This window comes from Fusarium pseudograminearum, chromosome 1, assembly GCF_000303195.2.
Source record: "Fusarium pseudograminearum CS3096 chromosome 1, whole genome shotgun sequence".
Classification (NCBI taxonomy): domain Eukaryota; kingdom Fungi; phylum Ascomycota; class Sordariomycetes; order Hypocreales; family Nectriaceae; genus Fusarium; species Fusarium pseudograminearum.
Genome location: NC_031951.1, coordinates 10883225 through 10905667, shown reverse-complemented (window position 1 = coordinate 10905667; position 22443 = coordinate 10883225). Strand labels below are relative to the sequence as shown.

The 22443-nt window shown below is 48.4% G+C and overlaps 8 protein-coding genes across 8 annotated transcripts, besides 3 other annotated features; 4 read left to right on the top strand and 4 right to left on the bottom strand.

The window, feature by feature from the left end:
* Window positions 1-796: 796 nt before the first annotated feature.
* Window positions 797-2577, bottom strand: FPSE_07417 (uncharacterized protein; the record flags this gene model as incomplete). The annotated part of the gene is made up of 2 exons (XM_009260535.1): window positions 797-2457; window positions 2502-2577. 2 exons carry the CDS (start codon window positions 2575-2577, stop codon window positions 797-799), a joined length of 1737 nt encoding a protein of 578 aa, XP_009258810.1.
* Window positions 2578-3961: 1384 nt separating this feature from the next.
* Window positions 3962-4372, top strand: FPSE_07416 (uncharacterized protein; the record flags this gene model as incomplete). The annotated part of the gene is made up of 1 exon (XM_009260534.1): window positions 3962-4372. The coding sequence occupies one exon, from the start codon at window positions 3962-3964 to the stop codon at window positions 4370-4372; it is 411 nt and encodes a 136-aa protein (XP_009258809.1).
* A 224-nt stretch (window positions 4373-4596) lies between these two features.
* Window positions 4597-8145, bottom strand: FPSE_07415 (uncharacterized protein; the record flags this gene model as incomplete). The annotated part of the gene is made up of 1 exon (XM_009260533.1): window positions 4597-8145. One exon carries the CDS (start codon window positions 8143-8145, stop codon window positions 4597-4599), a length of 3549 nt encoding a protein of 1182 aa, XP_009258808.1.
* A 901-nt stretch (window positions 8146-9046) lies between these two features.
* Window positions 9047-9082: a microsatellite.
* A 2056-nt stretch (window positions 9083-11138) lies between these two features.
* Window positions 11139-11218: a repeat region.
* Window positions 11219-11257: 39 nt separating this feature from the next.
* Window positions 11258-12377, top strand: FPSE_07414 (uncharacterized protein; the record flags this gene model as incomplete). Its single annotated transcript, XM_009260532.1, has 2 exons — window positions 11258-11939; window positions 11989-12377. The coding sequence occupies 2 exons, from the start codon at window positions 11258-11260 to the stop codon at window positions 12375-12377; spliced, it is 1071 nt and encodes a 356-aa protein (XP_009258807.1).
* Window positions 12378-14178: 1801 nt separating this feature from the next.
* On the bottom strand, window positions 14179-15135 carry FPSE_07413 (uncharacterized protein; the record flags this gene model as incomplete). The annotated part of the gene is made up of 1 exon (XM_009260531.1): window positions 14179-15135. One exon carries the CDS (start codon window positions 15133-15135, stop codon window positions 14179-14181), a length of 957 nt encoding a protein of 318 aa, XP_009258806.1.
* A 781-nt stretch (window positions 15136-15916) lies between these two features.
* FPSE_07412 (uncharacterized protein) lies at window positions 15917-16873 on the top strand (the record flags this gene model as incomplete). The annotated part of the gene is made up of 1 exon (XM_009260530.1): window positions 15917-16873. The coding sequence occupies one exon, from the start codon at window positions 15917-15919 to the stop codon at window positions 16871-16873; it is 957 nt and encodes a 318-aa protein (XP_009258805.1).
* A 466-nt stretch (window positions 16874-17339) lies between these two features.
* Window positions 17340-17368: a repeat region.
* Window positions 17369-17466: 98 nt separating this feature from the next.
* On the top strand, window positions 17467-18156 carry FPSE_07411 (uncharacterized protein; the record flags this gene model as incomplete). Its single annotated transcript, XM_009260529.1, has 1 exon — window positions 17467-18156. One exon carries the CDS (start codon window positions 17467-17469, stop codon window positions 18154-18156), a length of 690 nt encoding a protein of 229 aa, XP_009258804.1.
* A 343-nt stretch (window positions 18157-18499) lies between these two features.
* FPSE_07410 (uncharacterized protein) lies at window positions 18500-19698 on the bottom strand (the record flags this gene model as incomplete). Its single annotated transcript, XM_009260528.1, has 4 exons — window positions 18500-18785; window positions 18837-19156; window positions 19232-19384; window positions 19438-19698. The coding sequence occupies 4 exons, from the start codon at window positions 19696-19698 to the stop codon at window positions 18500-18502; spliced, it is 1020 nt and encodes a 339-aa protein (XP_009258803.1).
* Window positions 19699-22443: the final 2745 nt, after the last annotated feature.

The following is a 22443-nucleotide window of genomic DNA, read 5'->3' as shown; positions in this document are numbered from 1 at the left end:
AGAGATCTTTGCTTTTCTTGGTACAGGCAAATGGTCGCAATAGTGGTAAGTGGATGGCAGCTTGGCCGATGCCCTATTTGTTTGTTGCGTATCTGTATGAAGCCATACAGCTTGACGGCCATTTTGCCAGTTCAATCAAATCCCATACACAATTTTTTTGCAAATTGCCCACGACCAATTAATGTTCTATTTGCTGTCGTTTACCCAAGCGCGGATACTGTGAGTATAACTTGCAGGGTAGGCGGGCGACAGCAAGAAGATAGCCAACCAAACAGCCTCACAACGGAAACAAGCGCAACTGCATTTGAGTCAATATGGCACGGACAACTACACCTTCAAACATGCTCGGATCTATGGGCTAGACATCCGGTTGGTTAACTTGTCGCGGCCTGAATTCTTGCTTTCGGCTTGATGTCAGACTAGCATTGGGGGAGTGGAGGTAGATGTTTGTGTTGGAGCTCGTCTTGCTACACTTGGATGATCAATGCAAACGCCCGTAAGAAAAGATTGGGAATTAAACTCTCGACAAGGTTGTGATTGGCGTTTGTCTTGGCTTCGTGTCCCTTGTGTATTGTAGCCCGGGTAATCTCAAACGTCACGAGTGACTGCAAAAGACATTTCCATTTGTGCGAGGCACATTTGCGATAGTTCCAAGCAACAAAGGGAGAAGGGAGACCTTTTATGTCGAGTTGTATACTGGACACTTCTATGATTAAGGAGACTTCTAGGGCTATACACATACACAGTGAACAACAGACCCCAGTCTCGTCAAAAGAAAAAGGTATCATCGCTATCGTCACACGCTCTGCACCTCCCATCTCGGCGCATTGATAATCAGCGCCATCAAACACCCAGAAATGACCCCCGTAACAGGCAACGTGACCATCCACCCAAGATATATCCACGCTACAAGCTTCGGGTTGATGCATCTCCAATCGCCATTCGCCAAACCCACACCCACCGTCGCCCCTGTAATGCACTGCGTCGTAGATACGGGCAGAGACAGCCTCGTCGCCATGAGCACCGTCACTGCGCTCGCAAGCTCCATGCAGAACCCGCGGCTGGGTGATATCAGAGTTAGACGATTGCCCAGCGTGCGCATGACGTGGTAGCCGTATGTGAGGAGGCCCACCACGATACATGCTCCGCCTACCGCGAGGATCCAGATGGGGATCTCGATGTATTCTGGGATGCCACCGCTGGACCATACTTGGTATGCTGTGGTGAAAGGCGCTACTGCGTTGCTGACGTCGTTTGCGCCGTGAACAAACGAAGCTGTTGCGGCGGTGAGGATCTGGAGGGCTGAGTACATGTATTCTGCGCGGTTGTCGTAATGAGCTGATCGGGCGTGCATGTCCTCCAAGTCCCAGTTGAGAATATTATTCCGCTTTTGCATCGCCACGACATCCTTCTCCAGGCCGCGAAGCAGCACACGGTTCACCTTCCATGCCAAAACGCGGGGGCTATTCCAGTCGCCTTCCGGACAAGGAGGTACGAACTCGGAAGAAGAGCGTCGTTCAAATCGATTCGGTGGGGTCTTGGGTGGTGTTTGAGCTGGCGGAGGGAGGATCCATTCGTCGTCTCGATCGAGATCAGGTAATTCACCATTCGGTGTCTGGATGGATTGGAGAAGGGTTTCCGAGGTCCGTATGTAGTTCAATTCCTCACGCGTGAGATGTCCCTGGTAATAATCTCTGATACTGGGTTTCGTAAAGCCAATCGGTGTCGGTGGAGGTGGTGCTCGCCATAGAAGCATCGGTCCCTGAAAGACATGATACCATTTGAGAGTCCAGTCCTCATGCATAATCCTCGTCCATAGAAAGGGCAGGATAAAAATAGCCTGTAGAAAAGTCATTCCGGTGGCGGTAGCAAAGATAGCAATGACTGTATCCCGCGTAGACAAGTTAATTACGTGAATCCCCTTCCAGACCAAAAGCATCGTCAGCGCACCAACAGTGAGATAAGTGTAAACTGGGATGGAAAAGAAGGCTCTCTTCACGGCAGTCCTCTTGGTCAAGATGAATTTCTTCGTGCAGAGAAACAGCACGTATCCGAAACATCCCGCGATCAACGGCGCAATAATCCAAGCTGCGAAAATCTGCGAAACCCCATGCCATCCCCAGCTAACCTTTTGGATACCGATCGAAGCCGTAGCCGCACCGACTAAACCGCCAATAAGAGAATGTGTCGTCGAAACAGGAAGTCCTTGTCGTGTTGCGAAAGTGAGGAAGATCGAGGATGACACGATGGTGCACATCATGACCAATAGTAGAACACCGGGTGAGCTGTCGTAGTGGTGGGGGTCGACAATCTTTGTGCGGATGGTATCTGCTACTCGCGATCCCACGGATACACTTCCGCTGAATTCACAGACTGCTGCTACGAGCATGGCCTGTTTCATGGTGAGGGATCTCGAGGAGACCGATGTTCCAAAAGAATTGGCCACATCGTTGGCGCCTAGAGAGTCAGTATAGCCCAGGGTATTTAAACCAGGGACGTACCAATGTTCCATGCATCGAGACAGGCAAATATGACAGTCAGAGCAAAGATGTAATCATACTGATGAAGTGTCGCCATCGAGTAGAAGTAGAGTATTATAGTATAGAATTATGGGGAGATAAACAAAGTGCCGCGTCTCCACGACAGCAGCATCTCACTCCATGATTGATAGACAAGTGAAGTCTTCAACAAGAGCTGATCAAAGTCGACATGCAAATCAAGGTAGCGACAATGCAAGACAGGCGGGGCAGACAATGTCTTTAAAGGCTCAAACCCAAGAAACTGGTTAGACTATAGCCCAAGCTTCAACGGTTTTGAGTGTGCGTCTTTGCGTAGCTGTGATTCGATAGGCGAGGTCGATCTTGGCTTTTTAGCTGGGGAAGACCTAATTTTTGACACAGGGGCGGTTCGTAGGCGATTACTCTAATTAAAGACCGAGAGCTGATCAAGAGAGGTTTGGGGTCATGATGGTGATGGGGGGCTGTGGTGTTGAGGAGCCAATGATATTATGAGGATCAACCACGAGGTGTTCAAGGAATAAGAGCCGCGTGTTCGATGGGGGAGTCAATGAGATGATGCAAAGGAAAGAAAACATGGGCAAATCTTTAGGCGAATCTGAAAGATGTCAGTCAATTGAGTCTCATATAGTTATCCCCAGTTGTTAACCACCAAGCTTCAATAGTCCTCGTCAACGTCCCGAGTGTAGTAACTTCAACACGGCTTCTTCCATATCCTTCCAACTATCAACAAGCAACAGATATAAGAACAGATTAAAATAATACAATGTTCAAATCTGCATGTCATCATCTCAATCCTTCCCTCACCGAACCTGTATCACACCATCAAACGCCACACCTAAAACCCACCGTTCAATACTACACGCATTCCCATGTTGAAATCCCCAGGAACAGGCTCCCATCCCACGTGCAATCAGATCCACCCGATCCGGCGACCGAAGTGGCTGCTGTGCCGTTGATATGACACGATGAGACAGTATGCGGGCGGGTATCTGAAAGCTTGGCTTCTCTGGCTGTTTTACGTTGCTCTGGAGTGAATTCAGGCAACTCGTTGGCATTACAGTGATGCCCGGTTCTATAGGGTATTACCAAAACGTCATCCAAAATTTCTTAGTAGAGAGCCTCTAGAGATAGACCTTCGATATGGCATACCCAATGCTACAATACCCAAGTTCTTTTGTTTCCCTCAGCAGGGGTTTCTAACAGCGAGACAACTGGTGCATCCCCCATCTAAAAATGAAGCCATCACCACCTCCCATACCCAAACAGTACGTACCTTCTATCTCTCCCCGGAACATTCCCCACCAATTCCCGATCCCAATCTAACCTCGGCCCGTCTCTCACCCGATCTACATCATCACTCTATTACTTTTGCCTCTTATCCCAACCCAATAATTAATCCTCATTACGCCAACTCCAACACCACCAAACATACAACACCAAAAATGTCCCGCCTTTTAACCCGCCGCTACACACCCCGCCTCCGGGTTCCCGTAGCCCCCCGGCCCTCATCAACATTCCAATCCCGCCCCGGTCCTCCAAAGCTCCCCGCCGAAGACCAAGCCGAATTCGAGCGTCTGCAGCGCGCAGCGTCTGTATCGTCTGCTTTCCAGCCCACAGAGCAAACAGCAGAGGTCACGGGAGCTACACCTGCTACATCGCAGATCAAGCATACAACTACACCCGAAAAGAAAACGGATGATGATATGAACGTGGGCTACTTCCGGGGTGCGCCACCAGAGTTTGAGGGCGATGTGAATCCCAAGACTGGAGAGGTCGGAGGGCCCAAGAATGACCCTCTTCGATGGGGCGGGGAGAGCGATTGGTCTTACAACGGACGAGCGACGGATTTTTAAGACAAAACCACGGACAACAAGCCTCGGTGGCGACACAGACGGCAATAAAATTGTACAAAAGTGTATCATATCCAACTTATAGACAAGGCATACGCCTTTTATTAAACTTGTTATATCATAACCTGAAAGGGGGTATTTCTAATGCTACAAGACCTCGGCTTCTTTGCCCTGCAATGCAATGACACCAACGCCTTTTATGGTATGGTGACAAAATCGTGACTGCTTCATGAATCCGTCTTGGCCTCTACGGCGGGGGCCTCGACAGCATCGTTCATCTCCACGTCCTTGGTCTGCTCCTCGTTTTCTTCCTCTTGTGCTTCGCTATCGTGTGTAGTAAGCTGGCTGTTTTCCTTGTCGCCTTCGACGTCCTGTTCCTGGGTCTTTGGCTCGACTTGTTCAGGATCCTTCTTCCTCCATGTAGCTGATATGCCGCCTTGCAACTTTCCATTCGTTTGTTTCTCCTCGATGGCTTCCATACCATTGACATTGAGACTTTTCTTAACCTCACGCATGGCCTTGCGAATGCGGTCACGTCGAGCTTGGCCTCGAAGCCGAGCTTGTGGTTGTGCTCCATTCTCCACCCATCGTACACTCTTGATCATGTAGCTAATACCATCGTGGACCGCATGGCGATGACCATAATCACCGCCAAATTCTCGACTCGTAATGCCGTGTCTGGTAGAAGCGCCGTATTTGACCAAACGGGGAAGAATAAGGATATTGACATGCAAATCACGTCGCACGGGTATCGGCATCGGTCCGCTTGTGGGAGGGGCGGTGATAAGACCTTCTGAATCCAGGTCCACAGTCGAGGTCGCAGGCTTCTTACGTCGCTTGTCGGCGGGTCCCTGATCAATGTCCAGAATCGAATTATCGACCTCTTCGGTCCATTCTCCCTTAATCCATCCACTGTGGATGCATGCGGCGACGACATCAGAGTCGTCTGTGTAGACATCAGTACCCCAGAGGTAGCCCCTTGAGGTGATTTCTTCTCTCGAAGCAGATGACAAGTGGACACGAGCCACTTTGACCGTCAACAGACAGTTCTCCTTGTTCTTAATCAACTCCCAGGGTAGAGGCTTGGGGTTTGAAGCAAAAGCCCGATGTGTGGGATAGTTTGGCACCAATCTGCTGGCTTTCAATCCTGGTTCATAGATGAAATCTCCAAGATGGTGTCTAGGTCGATCCGACACCGAATCCAAAATTGCTTTTGACTTGACAATAGTCTTTGCTTTGGGTGGTATAATCGGCGGGGCGTTGACTACAGGCTGTTTCACCTGCGGGTGCTGATGCTGATGCATGGCCCGTGGTGGATGATGGTGGTGAGGAACAGGAAGACCCTTGTCGTTTGTGGGGGCGCCTGCTTTGAAGTTCTTGAAGGGCACAACACCACTCAACGGGGCAGCGTCAGCTGGATGGTGATGGTGGTGATGCGCGTGGCTGGGATAATCAGTAAAGTCACGAGGAAACGGGAGACCAACATACTGATGATGGTGGTGATGTTGATGTTGGTGAGTTTTGGGACGCTTAGCCCTGTTGGCAGGAGTTACTCGTCCCGAACTTTCATCATCACCCTTGCCTTCATCATCTTTCAGTTTTCTCCTCCTGCCTTTAGTACCCTTGCTTCCTGCCTCGGGACCAGAATCAGGTGTCACGTTTTCAGGATCCTCGCGCCTGGCCAAACTGGCGGTTGTAAAAGGCATGGCAGCAGACGTGATGGGGCTTGAAACACCCATGACTCCATTTCCAATACCTGCAAACATGCGGCCAAATTCGCTCTTGATTCCTGGCTCACCAGTTGGGCCAGGCTGCTGCAATTGCGCACCCTGCACAGCTTGGGGAAGTGGTGATATTCTTCCTTTGCGGTTCATCTCCTGAATGGCCAACAAATTACGCTGACCATTGGGGACTGACGCATCGTCGCTATTGCGGTGTCGGGGAGACTCGAGTTGACCAGGACCAGGAGCTCCATTGTAGGCTATGGTTGGTGGTGGGGGGCCACCTTCTTCTGGTCTTCGGTGCGGGGGTTGTTGTTGTTGTTGTGCATGCATTAAAGTCATTCGAGCTCGATCGGGAGAGTCATAGGGTGCGGGTCCATGGGGCATGCCTTGGGCTGGCGGGCCTGGCATAGGGTGCGAGGATGGAGGATATCGATCGGGTGGAGGACCTGGGTAAGCAACACCATGAGGAGGGTACGGCGTGGCAGAAGGTGGATAGTCGGGATGCGGTCGTTGGTGATCCATAGGGGCTCGATAGCTGGGGTCAGCGCCCATGCGACCCCATTGACCATCTCGCGGATCTCGCTCTCGGATATCTCTAGGATCCCTGCCCTGAGGGTCACGCGGGTCTCGTTCTCTGGGGTCGCGATCTGGAGGTCGGCCGTACGGTAAAGGGTTTCGAGGAGGTTCGCGGTGACCATAGTCACCAGGATGTATCGAGTGTCTTCCCGAGTCGCTGCCAGAATATGCGCGTTCCCTTCTTTCGCGCTCGCGCTGCTCAACTTCGCCCATTCGTTCGCGTTCTGCTCTATAGCGGTCTTCGTAGGGGTTGGGTCGCAGGCCAACTCGTTCGGGGTTGTATTCCATGCCAGGCGGAGGTCGGCCCATCTCGTCGCGTCGTCCGTATGCCTCTTCAGGGCCAGGTGGCCGTCCCATTTCCATCGGTCGAGGCATTCCTTGATAAGCCTTGGGTTGGCTACTTGGTCGCGGAGGAGGCCCAGGCGGTAACCTTCCAGGCTCTCTTGCGTGATCTGCAGAGCCTGAAGGATGCCTTGAGTAGGTAGAAGGCGTGCTATAACGCGGGACTTCGGGGGTATAGTGACCGGGTGGTGAATTTCTAGGTTCGTAGGGTCGCTGGTGATCGGGAGTATGTGGTCGACGGAAAGGTGGGTAGTCAGAAGCGGCCGAATGCATTCGTGGTGAGGCGTGAACTGCGGTCGCGAAGCCGGGGCCTGGTCCAGAGGCGGCTGAATGAGGAGGAAAATGCGACGGCGGAGGTTGCGATTCACGAAGAGCGGGCGGCGGGCCACCTAGCATGGATGATATCGACATGGAGCTGTTGCTGCTGCCAGTTCTTGCGATGGAGCCGAGGCCTGGAAGTTCTCGACCGGAAGGAAACGACATGGGAGGGCCGACAGCGACGGGAGGTGCTCGCGGCGGGGGAGGGCCGTAGCTCATCATGTTGTGCGGCTGTTGATTTTGGTTTTGATTTTGGGATTGAGTTTGTTGCGGCGGTTTCGCCCCCGGCTGGGGAGGCGAGGTGGGCGGCGGCATTTCGCGATTAAGGGTTCTTGAGACTGGTTTGTTTGCACGCGCAATGATTGAATGGTGGCTTATATGGCGTCCGAGTTGAGAGTAAAAAGTCGTGTCGGAGGATCGTCGCTGGGCAAAAGTAGGAGCGGCATATGCAGGGTTTTGATGCGAAGTGAAATTCTGTAGATGCGGATGCGACTCGGCGCGCGCGATGTCATAAGACGGTGTGCGGGAGTGGGTATCTCTATGCGTGTGCGTGTTGGAACCCCAGTTAATAAATACAGGTGTCGTCGTCGCGCTGCGAGGAAAAGGGATGTTGACGGAGAGGCGGTTAACTGTAGGAGTAGGAGGAGGCGAAGACCACGTCCAAGCTGCTGTAGGTGGTGAAGCTTCAGCTGTGTTAGCTGTAGCTGGAGGGAAAGGAGAAACAATAGTAGTGTTGTTGGTGGCAGGAACTGGAACTGGAACCTGAACTGGAACAGGAACTGAAAGTGGAAGCTTGGACGGATGCCGTGGATCCATGGCGCCAATTTTTTAGCTCCAAAATTCCCTTTCGGCTTCAGGTTCCAGCGACTTGAGCTAAGCCAAATGGAACGAGATGGGGGCATCCACTCCCAAGCCTTTTTCGCCTTTTTTTCCACCCCCAGGAAATCTCTATAGAGAGAAAAATGCCAGTCAGTTTGAGCTGGTCCACTATTGGATACTGGTCGAGTCAGATCGGATCGGTTTGTGACAGCGCGTTGTAGGCTATGTTGGATAGAGTTGGGGGTTGTAGAGAAGAGAATAGAACAGAGTGCTTGAGATGCAGTTAAAGAATATCTGCAAACGTCCCAGTCTGGTCTGATTTACTACATAACCTTTACTGGGATTCAGTCTCCGACTCAGTCTCTGATCTACCCGTGATTATGCGACCACGAAAAAAGGTGCGGCGGCAAGCCAGATTCAATAGGTCAAGGCAACGCAAGGCAAGGGACGGGACACACACTGAATGCGACACGTGCAGAGAGACCGTGATACTGGAGGAATTCAAGATGGTAGCAAACGATACTACAATCACTATCACCACTACAATACAGACCAACCTCAACTATAAACAGACGTGATCAAGAGAAACATTTATTGTTCCTCTGTCCCTCGTTACACCTGAATCAAACTTGTATCCTCACTGTACCGATACGTATGCATCATGGGAGAAAGAAAAAAAATGCAGATACGACAAGGATTAAAAGAGGAGGGGGGAAAGCAAAGCAGAGCGGTGGGCGCTAAGTGGGAAGTGAGACATGGATGAGCGAGTGACACACACACACACGATGGAGGAGTCCTCAAAGACCCTGTTTTTCCCATGAGGACCAATTCAATCAAGGACGATTTGACTTTTGCATGTTGGGTTTAAAAGGGTAACGCCGTCCTGTCCTTCCCCCCAACGGACGGACAGACAGATAGACATGCAGACAGACAGGGACGGTTAGGGACCAACAGAAACGACTGACTCGGAAGCTTAGGTAGGTACCTAAAGCTGGTTGGAGCTAGAACAGCTGTGCTACGGGGAGCTGTTGGAAGTTGCGACAAGTCATTTATTTGCTGTACCATCACGTTGGTTCTATCTTGGACTGACATGCTCATCTTGTAACTATCAACAACACTCAACAGCAACACCCCTCACATACAGTCCTCCATGACAAGTCAGATCATGATTACAATGACGCCAGAGCCAGACAAAACCCAAACCAAAATCTCCAACAAAAAGCTTTCCCACTAAACTAGGTCCAGTTCGCCCCAAGCCTTGTCTGCCGTGGCCGCGATCCAATGGGCGAATAGGAACAAAGTGAAATGCCATCCCACAAGCAGGGGTCATCATGTGTTGTCATTGTCGCTGAGAGAATGGAGAAAATGTTCTTTGGGTTCTTTGTGATGTTGTATTCTTCTCCCATGACTTGTCGTGACGTGACGTTGCCCCATACCTCTACCCCCTGTTCTGAATATGGTACAACAGAATACTTCCTTCTCGTGCGGAACAAACCTTTTTTTACTTTTTCTCTTTTAATTACACCGCTTGGTTGGATTCTGAGACATGATCTGGCTGAAATGGCAGTTTGTTTGCAAGCCACAGAGTAATTCACTTTTTGATAGCCAACCCAACATTGGACTGAGACAATGCAGATAGAGTCTTGTTGTGCAAAATCTCATTTTTATGCATTCATCCGTTTCTCATCGTATTTCATGTCGTGCTCAGACCGTCAATCGTGGTGTTTTTGTGCCGTGTCGATCTATGCAGCTCGTGCCTGCGGCTTTTCCCTCGAATCGACGAACCATCTCCGTGCTTTGCTTGATTCAGATACCGACAGGGTTCAGCGACCGTTTCTGTCATGATCGGCCGAGGCTTATTGACTTTGTGTGCTAATCACGATCAACTCAGAGCATGGGGGGCGCTTGGGAGATCAGCGTCGGTGAATATCAGCATAACATATAGATAATTAATACAAGGGAATGTTGGAACACCCATGATTAAAGCTGAATATTGATGATTTCTATTATTAGTAATGCGGTGTGTTTGTTTGTACCCTGTTCATATACCTGTTCATGGAATGTGTCACGACGGCCCTACCATTTCGCCATGTGCTTACCCTACAACAGATCGGAATGTCGACAGGCTGTGTGAACTAAATATCCAAGACACGATAAGATGCATGATATACACGCGCGATGATATACTGTTGCTCTTTTCCATTTTTTCGCCTTTTTTCTGGATATTCTCATATCTCGGTGGTCCGAAATTTCCAAACAATATGGACGAGTTACAGTCGCAAGCTACCTGGGTAATAGATACTCACATGCGAGTACTAGACTAGTCCAGAACAACATGCCCTGGAACATGATAAAGAAGAACACAGCCTTTTGGACAAATAAAACAATAAAATTATACAAAAAGACTAAATGAATAAAGGATGTCTTCCGATAATTCTGCCATGCCCATTGTTGTAGTTGCCTCAACTTGTTCTATGCTGTCCGGGGGGCCAACGGTCTTCCTTTTCTCCCTATATTGACCACGACCCAGCACAAAAAGTCGGGGAAAAACACAACGCGTGTAGACAAGGTGCTAAAATGTCATTGTTACTATGAATCTGGGGAGCCTAGATGAAAGACGTCGTTGTGTTGTTTTCGCCGACCATTGATGCCGACTGCTGTGTCAAAACAAAGCCCCTTTTGTATCATATCTACAGAATAGCTCAACCGTTGAAATATTAGACGTTAGAACAGTAAAAACACACATAAAAATTTAAAAGAAAAATTACAAGCTATCTTTAACTCAAGACTTACTCTTTATCGTCCCTCGATACCAGACAGAGGAGTTCATCTTACACGCTCTTTGCAGCGCCAACAATCCGTCAAGCACCTGGCACACTCCGACAACTACCGTCAACCAGCGTTTACACACTCTAGGTGAATGCAATCACCGTTTGTTTGTTTGCTTGAATAGTGGGACCTTAATATACTATTCTTCTGCGAGTTTATATCTTCCTTTTTCATCTCCTTCCTCCTCACCTTCCCTCACTCATCCTCACCTTCCATCCTCCATATCTTCACTCCTTACCTCTACACAACTTTCCATCAGAGTAACCATCGCGAATACATCATGCCATCTCCACGACTCGCCGACTATATCGAGCGGCTCATTCCCGCCGACGACAAGTCTTCAAACCCCTCTGACCGACCATTCAATAATGGTACCGCTCGAGATCCCCCCCTTCTTCGACCCCAAGGCGTGAACCACATCCTACTCTATCCAGGATCCTTTAACCCTCCCCATCAAGGCCACCTCAACCTCTTGAAGTACACCTTTATGAATGCGGGTGCTGACCTCAACTTGGTCGCTGCTATCATCGTCCCCTGCAGCGACGGGAGCGTAAAGGGTAAGATGGAACGCCGCGGCAACGATATGGTATTCCCAAAAGAGAAGCGCATCAAGCTTTGGCGTGGCAACGGCATCCCCGTCGACTGGGCCTGGATTTATGACGGCTCTGAAGATTGGCGGGTCTTTAGATCCCGCCTTACAAACGCGGTACGCAGTAAAGGCATGGAGTTGAGCTTCGTCATACTCCAAGGACCGGACATCATAAACACGGAGCGGGGCTACTGCCCCAGCGGATGGGACTGTGCCAATTCCATTACGACCGACATCTCACGTGCTGTCGATTTCCGTTACCCTTCTACCCTCCGACAAATTGGAGGCTGTACCCCTTGGAAGAAGCTCAATGTTGATCGATATTCCATCGAGCAGCGAATCCGAGCCAAGCTCAAGGGATCCCCAGAATCAGGTACGTCTCTCATCAAACACAGAGAAGATGCCAGCTAACAGTAAGACAGTCATCGACGAAGCCGTCACCAAGGCCATGCAGAACCTGGATACCATTTGGGTCTGCATGCAGGTTTATGACAAGCCTAATGGCATTGTCCGCTTCCTCAAAAGCGACCTGAGCAAGCAGACTGCAGATGCACCCAGCTCTACCAAGATTCGTGCTATCATCGACAGTTCCCCCCCAGAGGAGCTTGAGAAGAATCTCCAAGGCATCGCCCTCCACCCTGACCTTTTGGTCAAGTACTTGAAGGAGCTTCCGAAATCTGTCAATTGTGCCGAAGCTGCCAAGAAGGTCAAGCCTGTTGAGTCCCAGGAGGTGTGCGAGTGGGAGTGCAGTCTGGACTCTCCCATCGACTGGGGCGATTATGAAAAGACCACCCCTGAGAGCGACTGGTAGTTGTTCATCTAATCGTTGGATTTGACATTGGATTTTGTTCAGGATGGACTGAAGAGTCGTTTGTATCAAGAAATGCTAGAGTTGGCACAGAGAGGAAATTTGGCCATTGTAAGAAACTCAGGAATCAGAGCATGGGATACATAGTGTAAGATTTGCGATTGAGAAAAGACAGAGAGAGATAGACAAGCTAGGGAATAAACAGGCGTTACATGCAAAACACAATACCAAGTACCAATAACTCCAAAAAGATCGCATTCGTCGCTACCTCAGACGACACCCCTTGTGTCGTGCAAAGCTAGGACTCTTGTTCTGAAAGCCCTAGCTTTTCACGGCATGAGGGATAACGCTTCAGATGGAGACGAATGCGATCTTTTCTTCTAAAAGTCCTCCCACATCCTTTGCAGTTCCCGCTTATGTCAGGAATATTGTTTGCTTCCGCCCAGTCTCTGTGGGATACCCAATAGTGGCGATGGAGTTCCTTCTTATCCGCTCCTGCAAAGGCGCAGCTTTCGCATTTGTATCTGAGGTTATGTACGCGATTGTAGTGTTTGCTGATGATGGGTTAGAGAAGAGCGGAAAGTTGGGAGCTGACTTACTTGTAGTGCGTGCCCTCTTTCCATGACTTCCCACAGCATGTGGTTTCCTCTGTAGCTGTTAGTCATCTTGAAGTATTGGGAAAATTGTATCACGTACTCTCGTTTCTATGTTCGTTCCGAATATTGGCACAATCAATCTCCGAACTGCTACTGTCCACCACCAATCCCGCTTGTAGATCCTCTGATCCCTGGTCGAGACCATAACTACGCGCTGAACTCTCACACTAGGTCTGAGAGCTGGGAGAGGTAGAGGAAGAGTTGCTTGGGGAGATTTGCGACCAAAAAGCGGAATGATCATCGTGGTAAAGACCTGGATCAAAACGGCTTGTGGATCCGGCTGATGAAGAAGGACTCTGATAATAGTCCTGAGGTTGATGGGTGAAAGCATCGGGGACGTAATGTTGATGCCCAGTTGCCTGTTGTGAATGGTTCAAGATGGACTTGATTTCTGGTTCCGCCGTTAGAAGGATCGTGTTAAGCATAGGCAATTGATCAACCTACTCTCTTCTGGGAAATCCCGTTCTATAACAACGTTACTGAAGAGTTCCATGGTTGAGAATGGCCGAATGGGTATCAGCGGTATTGCGATTGGGGACGCCCGGGAACGCCTTTGGGGACCGCGATAAATAAAATAATTCTCAATTGAATTTAAACTCGATGCTTCAATATAGAGAAAAATATCTTGGTGAAGACTGAACAAAATTGCAAGAATTCTGTCAGTTTATATATCTCTGATCCTGACTGTATCTCCACATCAACCATCACGACAAACCCTCCAGGCGTTTTCCAAGCCGGGGGCCGACCACATTCATCATCAAAAGCAAAACCTATTCTGAGACAGAGGGTTACATTTTGTTGGTAGTCGCGCAGAAAGCCTCGCGGGTCGTAAGAACAGGCCAGCTGATGGACACGCAGATGCAGGCGTGATTGGTGAGCGTTTTCGGAGATGGTGGGAAGCAGGTGATATGTACATATGACGTGTGTGATCGACTCTTTTCTTTCCTGTTCTATTATGGTCGTCTTTTTGTGATTTTGGTCACAGCCTGATTTGGGTGAGGTGTTGGGTGAAGACCTAGCAGGGCGTTTTGGTGTCGATGTTTAGAAGCAGCACGAGGATAACATCGATAAGCATTAAATACCATAGCTGCGGGTTAACTGCATAGTATTTGTGCAAAATAGCGGCGAGTGAGAAGTTGAATTAGTTGTTAAGTTATAGGAAGATCAAGGTCTACCAACCATGGATAATTGAACGGTATGTCGCCCGACCCTTGCATAGCAGCATTAACAAAAAGAGTATGAACTCCTGGCGCAATCGGCAATTCGTCTTGTGCACAATGTTTCGTGGGTATAACCCTCGCATCCTCCATACTCATCCTCTTATTCTCCTTCTGCCAAGCAACCATGAGTTTATCACAACTCCTGGGACTAAACCTATCAAGAACCCCGATCGTGACAGACTCATCCATATCGATAGCTTCTTCAGAGTTGCGGTCTCTCCATTTGATCAACTCTGTGCCCCAGCTTCGATGCACGTGGCCGAAGCAGTGCATGAGAGGTTTTGTCTGAGCGACAAAGTCGAAAAGTTCTGGACAACCGATGTGTTTTCCGCGACTGTTTATATCGAGGATACCTTTTGGAGGACCATGTGTTATGATGATGTCGACTTGCTCGGTTATTTCCCGTTCGTGGCCGATCCAAGGGCCGAACTGGAATCCCCAGCAGTCATCAGAAGGAGTATATGGGCTGGCGTAAACCACAAGGTGAGCCCCATTGTCCAGATCAAAATGATGAACACCCTCTGTTAGATACACAATACCCTCGTGCGTATGACTCTTCAGCAAGCGTCTTGCTTCTCCAAATCGTCCATATTCCTTCTCTACTAGATTGATGTCGGGCGGAGGTATTTCAGTGATTGCTCTTTTGAACGTGGGCGTATCGAGGGTAAAGTCGTGGTTTCCTGGGATGACAAGTTTGAGAGGAGCGTTGATGTCTTTGAGAAGACGGATGGCGGACTCGAATTCGTGGAGCTTTGATGTTTCGGTTAGATCGCCGCAGTGAATGGCTACGTCGACTTTGTGCAAGGGTTTGCGGTCGTCGGGGAATTCTTGGCTATGGGTGTCGGATATGACCAGGAAGCGAGTTCTGATCTTCCATCGCGCCATCGTTGGGTGTTTGTGGTTTTATTTTGGGAGTATGGGTATCACAGATGGTGAGTATCCAGATGGGGATATGTTTTATTTATTGGCAGTAGAGTTTTTATTTTTATATGTTTAAAATAATGTTCATCACCACACAAAGCCTGAATTAGGTTGTTCACAAATACTCTGCTTGTTCTTGGAACCTCGAGAGTCAGGACGAACACACGGCTACAAAGACATCCCATAAAGAGTATTGATACGGTGTTACTCTACTAGTAATGTATACCAAAGACTTGCCACTGAGAAAATCTTGAATCATTGTAAGTGTAGCGTTCAAGCATTGAAGTTGTTATTGAGTAATCTAAAAATACCACCACCTCTCAATAGAGTTTAATGACTCCCGGTAAAATGGAGCCCCGGAACCCCGGAACCCCGAAGAGCCCCAAGAATCGCCGCCTCATCTCATCTGCCGGATCGACAGTCTCCACGTGACAGGGCCGAGCCATTGGGTAGGTTCAACTTGTTCCATTATCCTTCACCATCACCGCCGATACTCACAGCTGCATTATCATCGCATTCATTCTGATGATAAGCATGCCTCGAGATGGAGTCTCAGACCAATCGCCGCCGGCTAAAAGACAATGAAGGACAGCCATGGTGTTCCAGCACATCATTCAAAGTCGCCCTTCCCCTCCTTATTCTAATGACAATATTTATCTTTGCACCACAGATTTATTTTCTTCTTAATCTTGGAACGACGGATATGAAGCTTACAAGTTCAATCGTTGTTTGTCCAGCGCTGGCCATGGCGCGCAACCTCACTATTCACATAGATGACCCCCTGGCTCCAACTCCACTACCACCATCCCATGCAGCATCTGATGGTCCAGATATAATCCATGCTTTCCAGAAACTCAGCCGTTCTACAACATGGAAGAGTATCAAAAATATCACTTTTCAAGGAGACACTTTTGAACCCGAGGGGATCGTGCGGCTTGGCCATGATCGATATGTGGTTAGTTCAGGACACTGGACAGAGCCTACGAAAAAGTACGGAAAGATCATCAACGGGACAGACAGAAGTGCTGGTGCAGGATTGGCGCATTTAATGGTTTATAATGGAAAGGGAGATATGATCGCTGACGCGACTATTACGAAAGAGGGAGACGATGAGTATCATAATGGAGGGATTGACTATGATGGTCAGTATATCTGGGGAACCATTGCGCAGTATCGTCCAAACAGTACTGCGTACGTCTATCGAACAAACCCAGCGACACTTGTTCCAGAGCGTGTCCTCAGCTACAGTGATCATCTCGGTGGCATCGTCCATGACACTCGCGCCAATGTTATCACGGCTCTCAACTGGGGTTCACGAACAGCATCAACATGGAATCTCCGAACTGCCAAAACAGGCTGCGACGCATCCCCTCCCCCAGAAAAGGTCGTGCAAAATCCCGGCCACTTTATCGACTACCAAGACTGCAAATGGCTTGGATACAGCGGTTTTTACAATGGCAAGAGTGTTATGCTCTGCTCGGGAGTGGCGGCCATCGGCGGGTATAATCTCGGTGGTATTGCCCTGGTGGATATCAAGACTATGATTCCTCTTACCGAAGTGCCCATCGAGATGGAGAGCGAGTTGGGAGTCAGGGTGACGCAGAACCCGATGGATGTTGGTGTGGAAGATGGAAAGTTGAGGCTTTATCTATTGCCGGATCAACATAATAGTACGTTGTATATTTACGAAGCGCAGGCATAGGCTCACAATGGAAACACAACCCCTTGCTATATAGTCCTCAGGTTGTCTTGAAAGGCATGTTGGAGGCACTGACTCGACAGTAGCCACTGCGGACGTTGGCTGCTATGGAGATGCCTAGTCGGCCTGCTTCATCTCTTCCTTCTACGCCTCTTCCTTGTGGGTCTCAAAGAGAGGCTATTTTCTTCACTCTTCATAGAGGGAATTTAATTTATATCCTCCGGGGATCCTCTGGAGGCCTTGCCGAAAGCTATCTCCTGCGGAGGGCTTCTGAATCTGTCGCCTACGGGCTCTAGAGAAAGCCTATGGAGAGAGTAGAGAAAAAGGTATTTATGTTACTCTCCTTGCTGGCTGCCTACCTAGCTTTACCTAATGAACCTTAATATAAGGAATCTTCTCGTGCCATCCTTTGTATGACTCTTGATCGAAGGCAGCCGAAGTTAAAGTTGTCTTTAAAGTTGTGCCAACCATTATAAAAAAATAAAATAAAATAAAAATCTGATCCTGAAACTTCCTCTCTTCCATCCTCAAGATCCCTCGCTCACACCGTCTACCACATCATTTCATCTTCACAACCAACCCAGCGATCGATGAAAATGTCTTCTCAAGACGAGTCGTCGCAGTCTCTTCGCCCTCTACAGCAGCTTCCCCTTCATCGACTCCCACCAGAAGTACGAGATATGATCTGGGCCCTCACCCTCCCGAGTAATCGCTTATTCGAGGTTACGAAAATCGACGAAAAAGACGACGGACCGGATACACATTTCTTTCATTTTAGATACCCTCCTCCTTCTCCTGTCGCTCTCAGAGTTTGTCGCGAGTCCCGGGGAGCTGCGCTACGAAAAGGATTTTTCTTCTCAACGACGAAAGGACTCAGTGTCTGGTTCACACCAGATACTGATGTGCTATATATCGATACCTTCCGTGACGTCCTACACTTCCGAATAACGACAAGTCGCATCAAAATCCAAGGGTGGGACCATGTCCTTCATTTCGAAATCGGGTGGAGGGCCTTCCACGAATATAAACACCAGCCACCATCACCATCACATGGCTTGCCGGACATTATGGAGATCCTTCACGCACACATGCCCAATTTGAAGACGATCAGCTGCATCCTAGAAACGCACGAAACGAGCTCAGGAGAGGTGATAGAAGACACTATTTCTTTGCCATTGCCGGGCAGCGATGAAGATACATATGCTGTACTGAGGGGTCGGAATTTTTATCAGACAGCTATCGAATTGTGGGAATCTGAAATCACAACCATGATGTACTTTGATTAGGACTGTGATAGGAATCCAACCGTTTCCAGACCTCACGGTATCATATACATGGCCTCAGAATTCACAATACACTCTGAATCGAAATCACAATGATGATGGCGGATGAAGTAATAGGGCTCAATATAATATGCTAAATGAAGCTAGCTAGGTAGTTCAGGTATCTTGGCTCCTGACCAAGAGCAAGTAACAGCTGGCTACAAGTATCAATACATCATCTCCCACTCAAATTTGGCCCCTGATCCTACCACGATATAATGAAACTCTCCTCCTTCCCCCCCTGCTTTTGTCTCCTCGCTCAACTAATGTGACTAGTATGTTGCTCAGATCTGGTTTGTCATAGCCTTCAAATCTTCTTGATGACTTCATGCACATCTGGCGCATCACCAACACCCACCTCCACAAGCCTGTAGCGACCTCTCTGGACGTGCATTTGGAGGTATCCGGATGCATGAAGTCGCCACGCTTTCTCATACTCGCCCTTGCCTGCGAGAACACTCTCAATGCGGCGGGCACAGTCTATGGTGTCTTGAGCAGTTTTATGAAGCGCAGCATCCGAATCAACACCCTCATACGCAGCCGTAGTGTTGATGTAGTTGTGTGTCTCGCCAGCCAGGGACTCTTTGTAAAATCTGATAGATATGTCAATAGGGAAGCGCTCCAAGTAGGACAGGCTGACTCACGATAAAACATCATTGAGATAGGCAATGAATCGTGTCATATCTTCAATAGCTTCGATAGGAATGTCCAGGTTGGGGAATTGCCGTTTGGGGAAGGTAAACCAAGAATAGGCTTCACCGACGCCATCCCGTTCCCGGATGTACCAGGCGAAGTAGTTGCCTCCCTTTGATGGATGATCACCCTTGTCCTTAATACCCTTGCGAGCCACAAGCGATGTAGAAGTGAGTAGATTGAGAGAGGAGCAAAGAATCAGATTCGCAACAAGTGGGTGGTACAGCTTATAGGTGAGCTTGAGTTGGTCGGCAAAAGCCCTGAGGAGGACCTAAGCATCTTGATTAGCTTTTTGTTGACATTGAAGCCTTTGAGACTTGAGACTGGGAGTATAAAGTAAACATACCGTAGGCTGTTCCTCTCCGAGAATAAAGCGTTGTTCGAACAATTGAACATCATCAATAATGCCTAGTGCCTCGGCGTCATCGCAAATAGTTGCCAGCCATGTGTAGATGGCTACATAAACCTTGACTTCCATGTCATGATATGGGAGGCAGTTCTGAAAATGGTGTGAGCTCTTGAAACAGTCGATACAAGGGAAAGAAATCTTACATCGGCGTATGTGTATCCAACCATGAGACTTTGATAGGAATGGGAGTTGAGATCATGAGGTACACCGGTACTCTTCGCAAATTTGAGCACCTCCTCCATAAGCTTCTCGCTTTCGTGACGTCTATATTCCGGCTGTAGATCAAGATCCGTGAGAAACCTCGAATACAGTGGTTGCAGGCGAGCTGCAAGGGCGGGATCACCTCCTTCCGAGGATGGAAGAGAGGGTTTGTCGAAGCTGGACAGGCTCGGTGTAGCAAGCATGATGGCGATGGATTGTATAGCGTATTGTCTGTGTGTCAGTGAGAATGCTTTGTCTTTCAAATGGAAGCGGTTAGTAGAACCAAAGTATTTATATTGAAACCTAAAGCTATAATGTGTATAAGTCCAGTCTGTCTAGATGAAGTCTGAAGCTAAGCGAGTGACGTTTGTCGATGGATACGACAAACAGGGGGAATGCTAGACTAGCGAACGGCAGATAAATTTTGTTAAACTCTATTACAAGAACCGGTAGGCCTGAAGGATATAGAATCATATTATCATCTGGACTTGTCTGGCCACTTTAGATCCGCAGTGGGTTACAGAGTTTCTTGCAAGGATAAACCTGATCTGCACACCCAGACTAGGATCACAATTAGCCAGTTCAAAAAGAAAAGGTCCTCTTTCTGCCTCATTCAGTAGCCTGACTGGCCTAACATAACAATCAGGCCCTATAGGCCTAATAGATAAGATTCAGATAGCTGTCGGGACTAGGGAAAAGATTATAGGTTAGGGATCCGTTTTGCTTCTTCCCGCGGACATCATGTTGGGATGAAATTCGCATATCGGCTTGGCGTCTTTTTGTGATAGCAATACGGTTAGCCTCGTCCGTCTTGTCATTTTTGACCGATACAGCAAACTCCATGGTGAACCAAAACAATATGAACTGATGTCTGGAATGTAGGTGTATCTGAGTGTTGCCATCTGTGCTGAGTCGTTTCGACTGAGGCATCGTGGTTGCTGTCAATATGTTGCAAATCCATTATTGGCAGAGCCGCAATGTATTTTGATGATATTATCACGTAGTGATTCTGGGTTTGATTAGTATAGATCTATGCACTTCGGGAGTCGATCATCTAACTAGCGGCCGAGTTAGCTTGTATCGGATAGATGTTAGCACGGCCGCGAGGATCTTACTACATATCGTCTTGTGTTTTACGAGAATTACTTTAATGGTCATTCAGCTTAATCTACAGGGACTCAACTTGACCTAATCAACTGCCTTTGAAGACGAATTTCTACAGTGCTCTTAGATAGAAGTTAGGATATCTGATATCGAAGTGACTGGTTTAAATTACTATTCGCAGGTACAGGTCAAGGAGAGTACATTCTATATAATTATGTTAATATATGCTCTGTTGGATATGTACTATGTTATCATAGTTATCTTACTGTATGAAATCATGCGAGGGATTCCCTAAAATGTAACTCCCAGGTAGGTATTCCTTCTCATAATAGGATTGACAATTGCCACGAGTTCAACCTCTCCCTTATGAAGTTCCTCCAAATTGCCTTCTACCCGAGATAAGAGATCAAATATAAACTTTGACCCTCCGTAGACGTTACATTCTCGGTATCTCGCAAATCTCTACAGGGGACCCCGAAGACATTACGCGTGTCTTTGTCATCGCGGCAATCCTTGAAGGGGACCCCGAAGATAAGATGTTTTTCCGTTTTCAACTTCGCTACTATCCTCCTACCCCCTTCAACTATGTCGCGAGTCAAGCGCAGTTGCAATGCGTCGCGGCTTCGTCTTCAAGCCTTGCAATGAAACCCCTGGTATGTGATTCAGGCCAGAGACCGGCATGATGATGTTTACGAACAGAGACTTGAGAACCAACCAACAAACACCTCAAAGTCAACGGCTAGGATAGAGTCCTTCACGCCGGGATTCACTCGGGGAGACTCTTTTCACTCGCTTCGTCGACAATGATATGGCGGTGGAGGCTATACAATATGTTTACGTACACTCGCCCAGTTTGGAAACACCCAGCTGTATCATCCTTTGGGCCGGTATGACAGGGGAACAAGAAATCCGTAGTGCCGACTTCTCAGTTGCTCCTCTGTCATTGCTATTGAGTGATGATACATATGAGTACATGGAGTACTGTCAAGCTCATATCTCTACTAAGATCGAATTAGTAACACATTCATGAGTATATGGACAACATGATCCACGAGAAGATACCGAGGTTATCGGCCGTGGTTGACTAGTTGGAGGGGATACCTTTGGTCTTTGGTCGTTCCAGAAGTTCAGTCTTCAGTACACTTGATTCCAGATCCCGTATGCTTAGCATGCGAAAGATTTCGGCGTTATGGCTACATTGAGAATCTCGAGCTAGGGTTGCAAACCCCATGGAGAATTTCTCCGTCGTGATGGAATGTCAATATACACAGCTACGACTGAGGAGGAGACAGACAATACAGAGTCTTGCCTGATAACACAGATCGATCCCGAGTCGTCAGCCTCCGGAACCCGAGGTGCGTGTCTGATGTACGGATTTCGGGTGGCAATACAATGCCCGTCATTCATGATATGTCGTCCCTGTTATAATCAGTATGTCACACCAGACTGAACATTGGCCATTTATTCTCATTTTCCTATATCGTAAAGATCACCTGATTCAGCTCGCCATATAGAATCTCATTTTCCTATTCGGGATAGTAAGCAGCCAAACTACTACCCACTCAACCCAGCCAGCCTCATAAAAGCCTTCAGCTTCTCATCAAGACTGCATCATATTTATCCGTACCTTTGTTTCAATGGTCGATGTGAATATGGTCTGACGGATTGTGCGACAATTTTAGGCATTCATGCATCGTCGTACATGGAAATGTGCAATCGGATAGATTCCGGACTTGAACAAAGTCCGGTTTGGTGAGCGCCACGATATGTGAGGGGGAGGATTCACGACGGAAAGGGGAAATATCATGTCTTACCGTGAATTCGACGTCTGTAAGCAACGACTA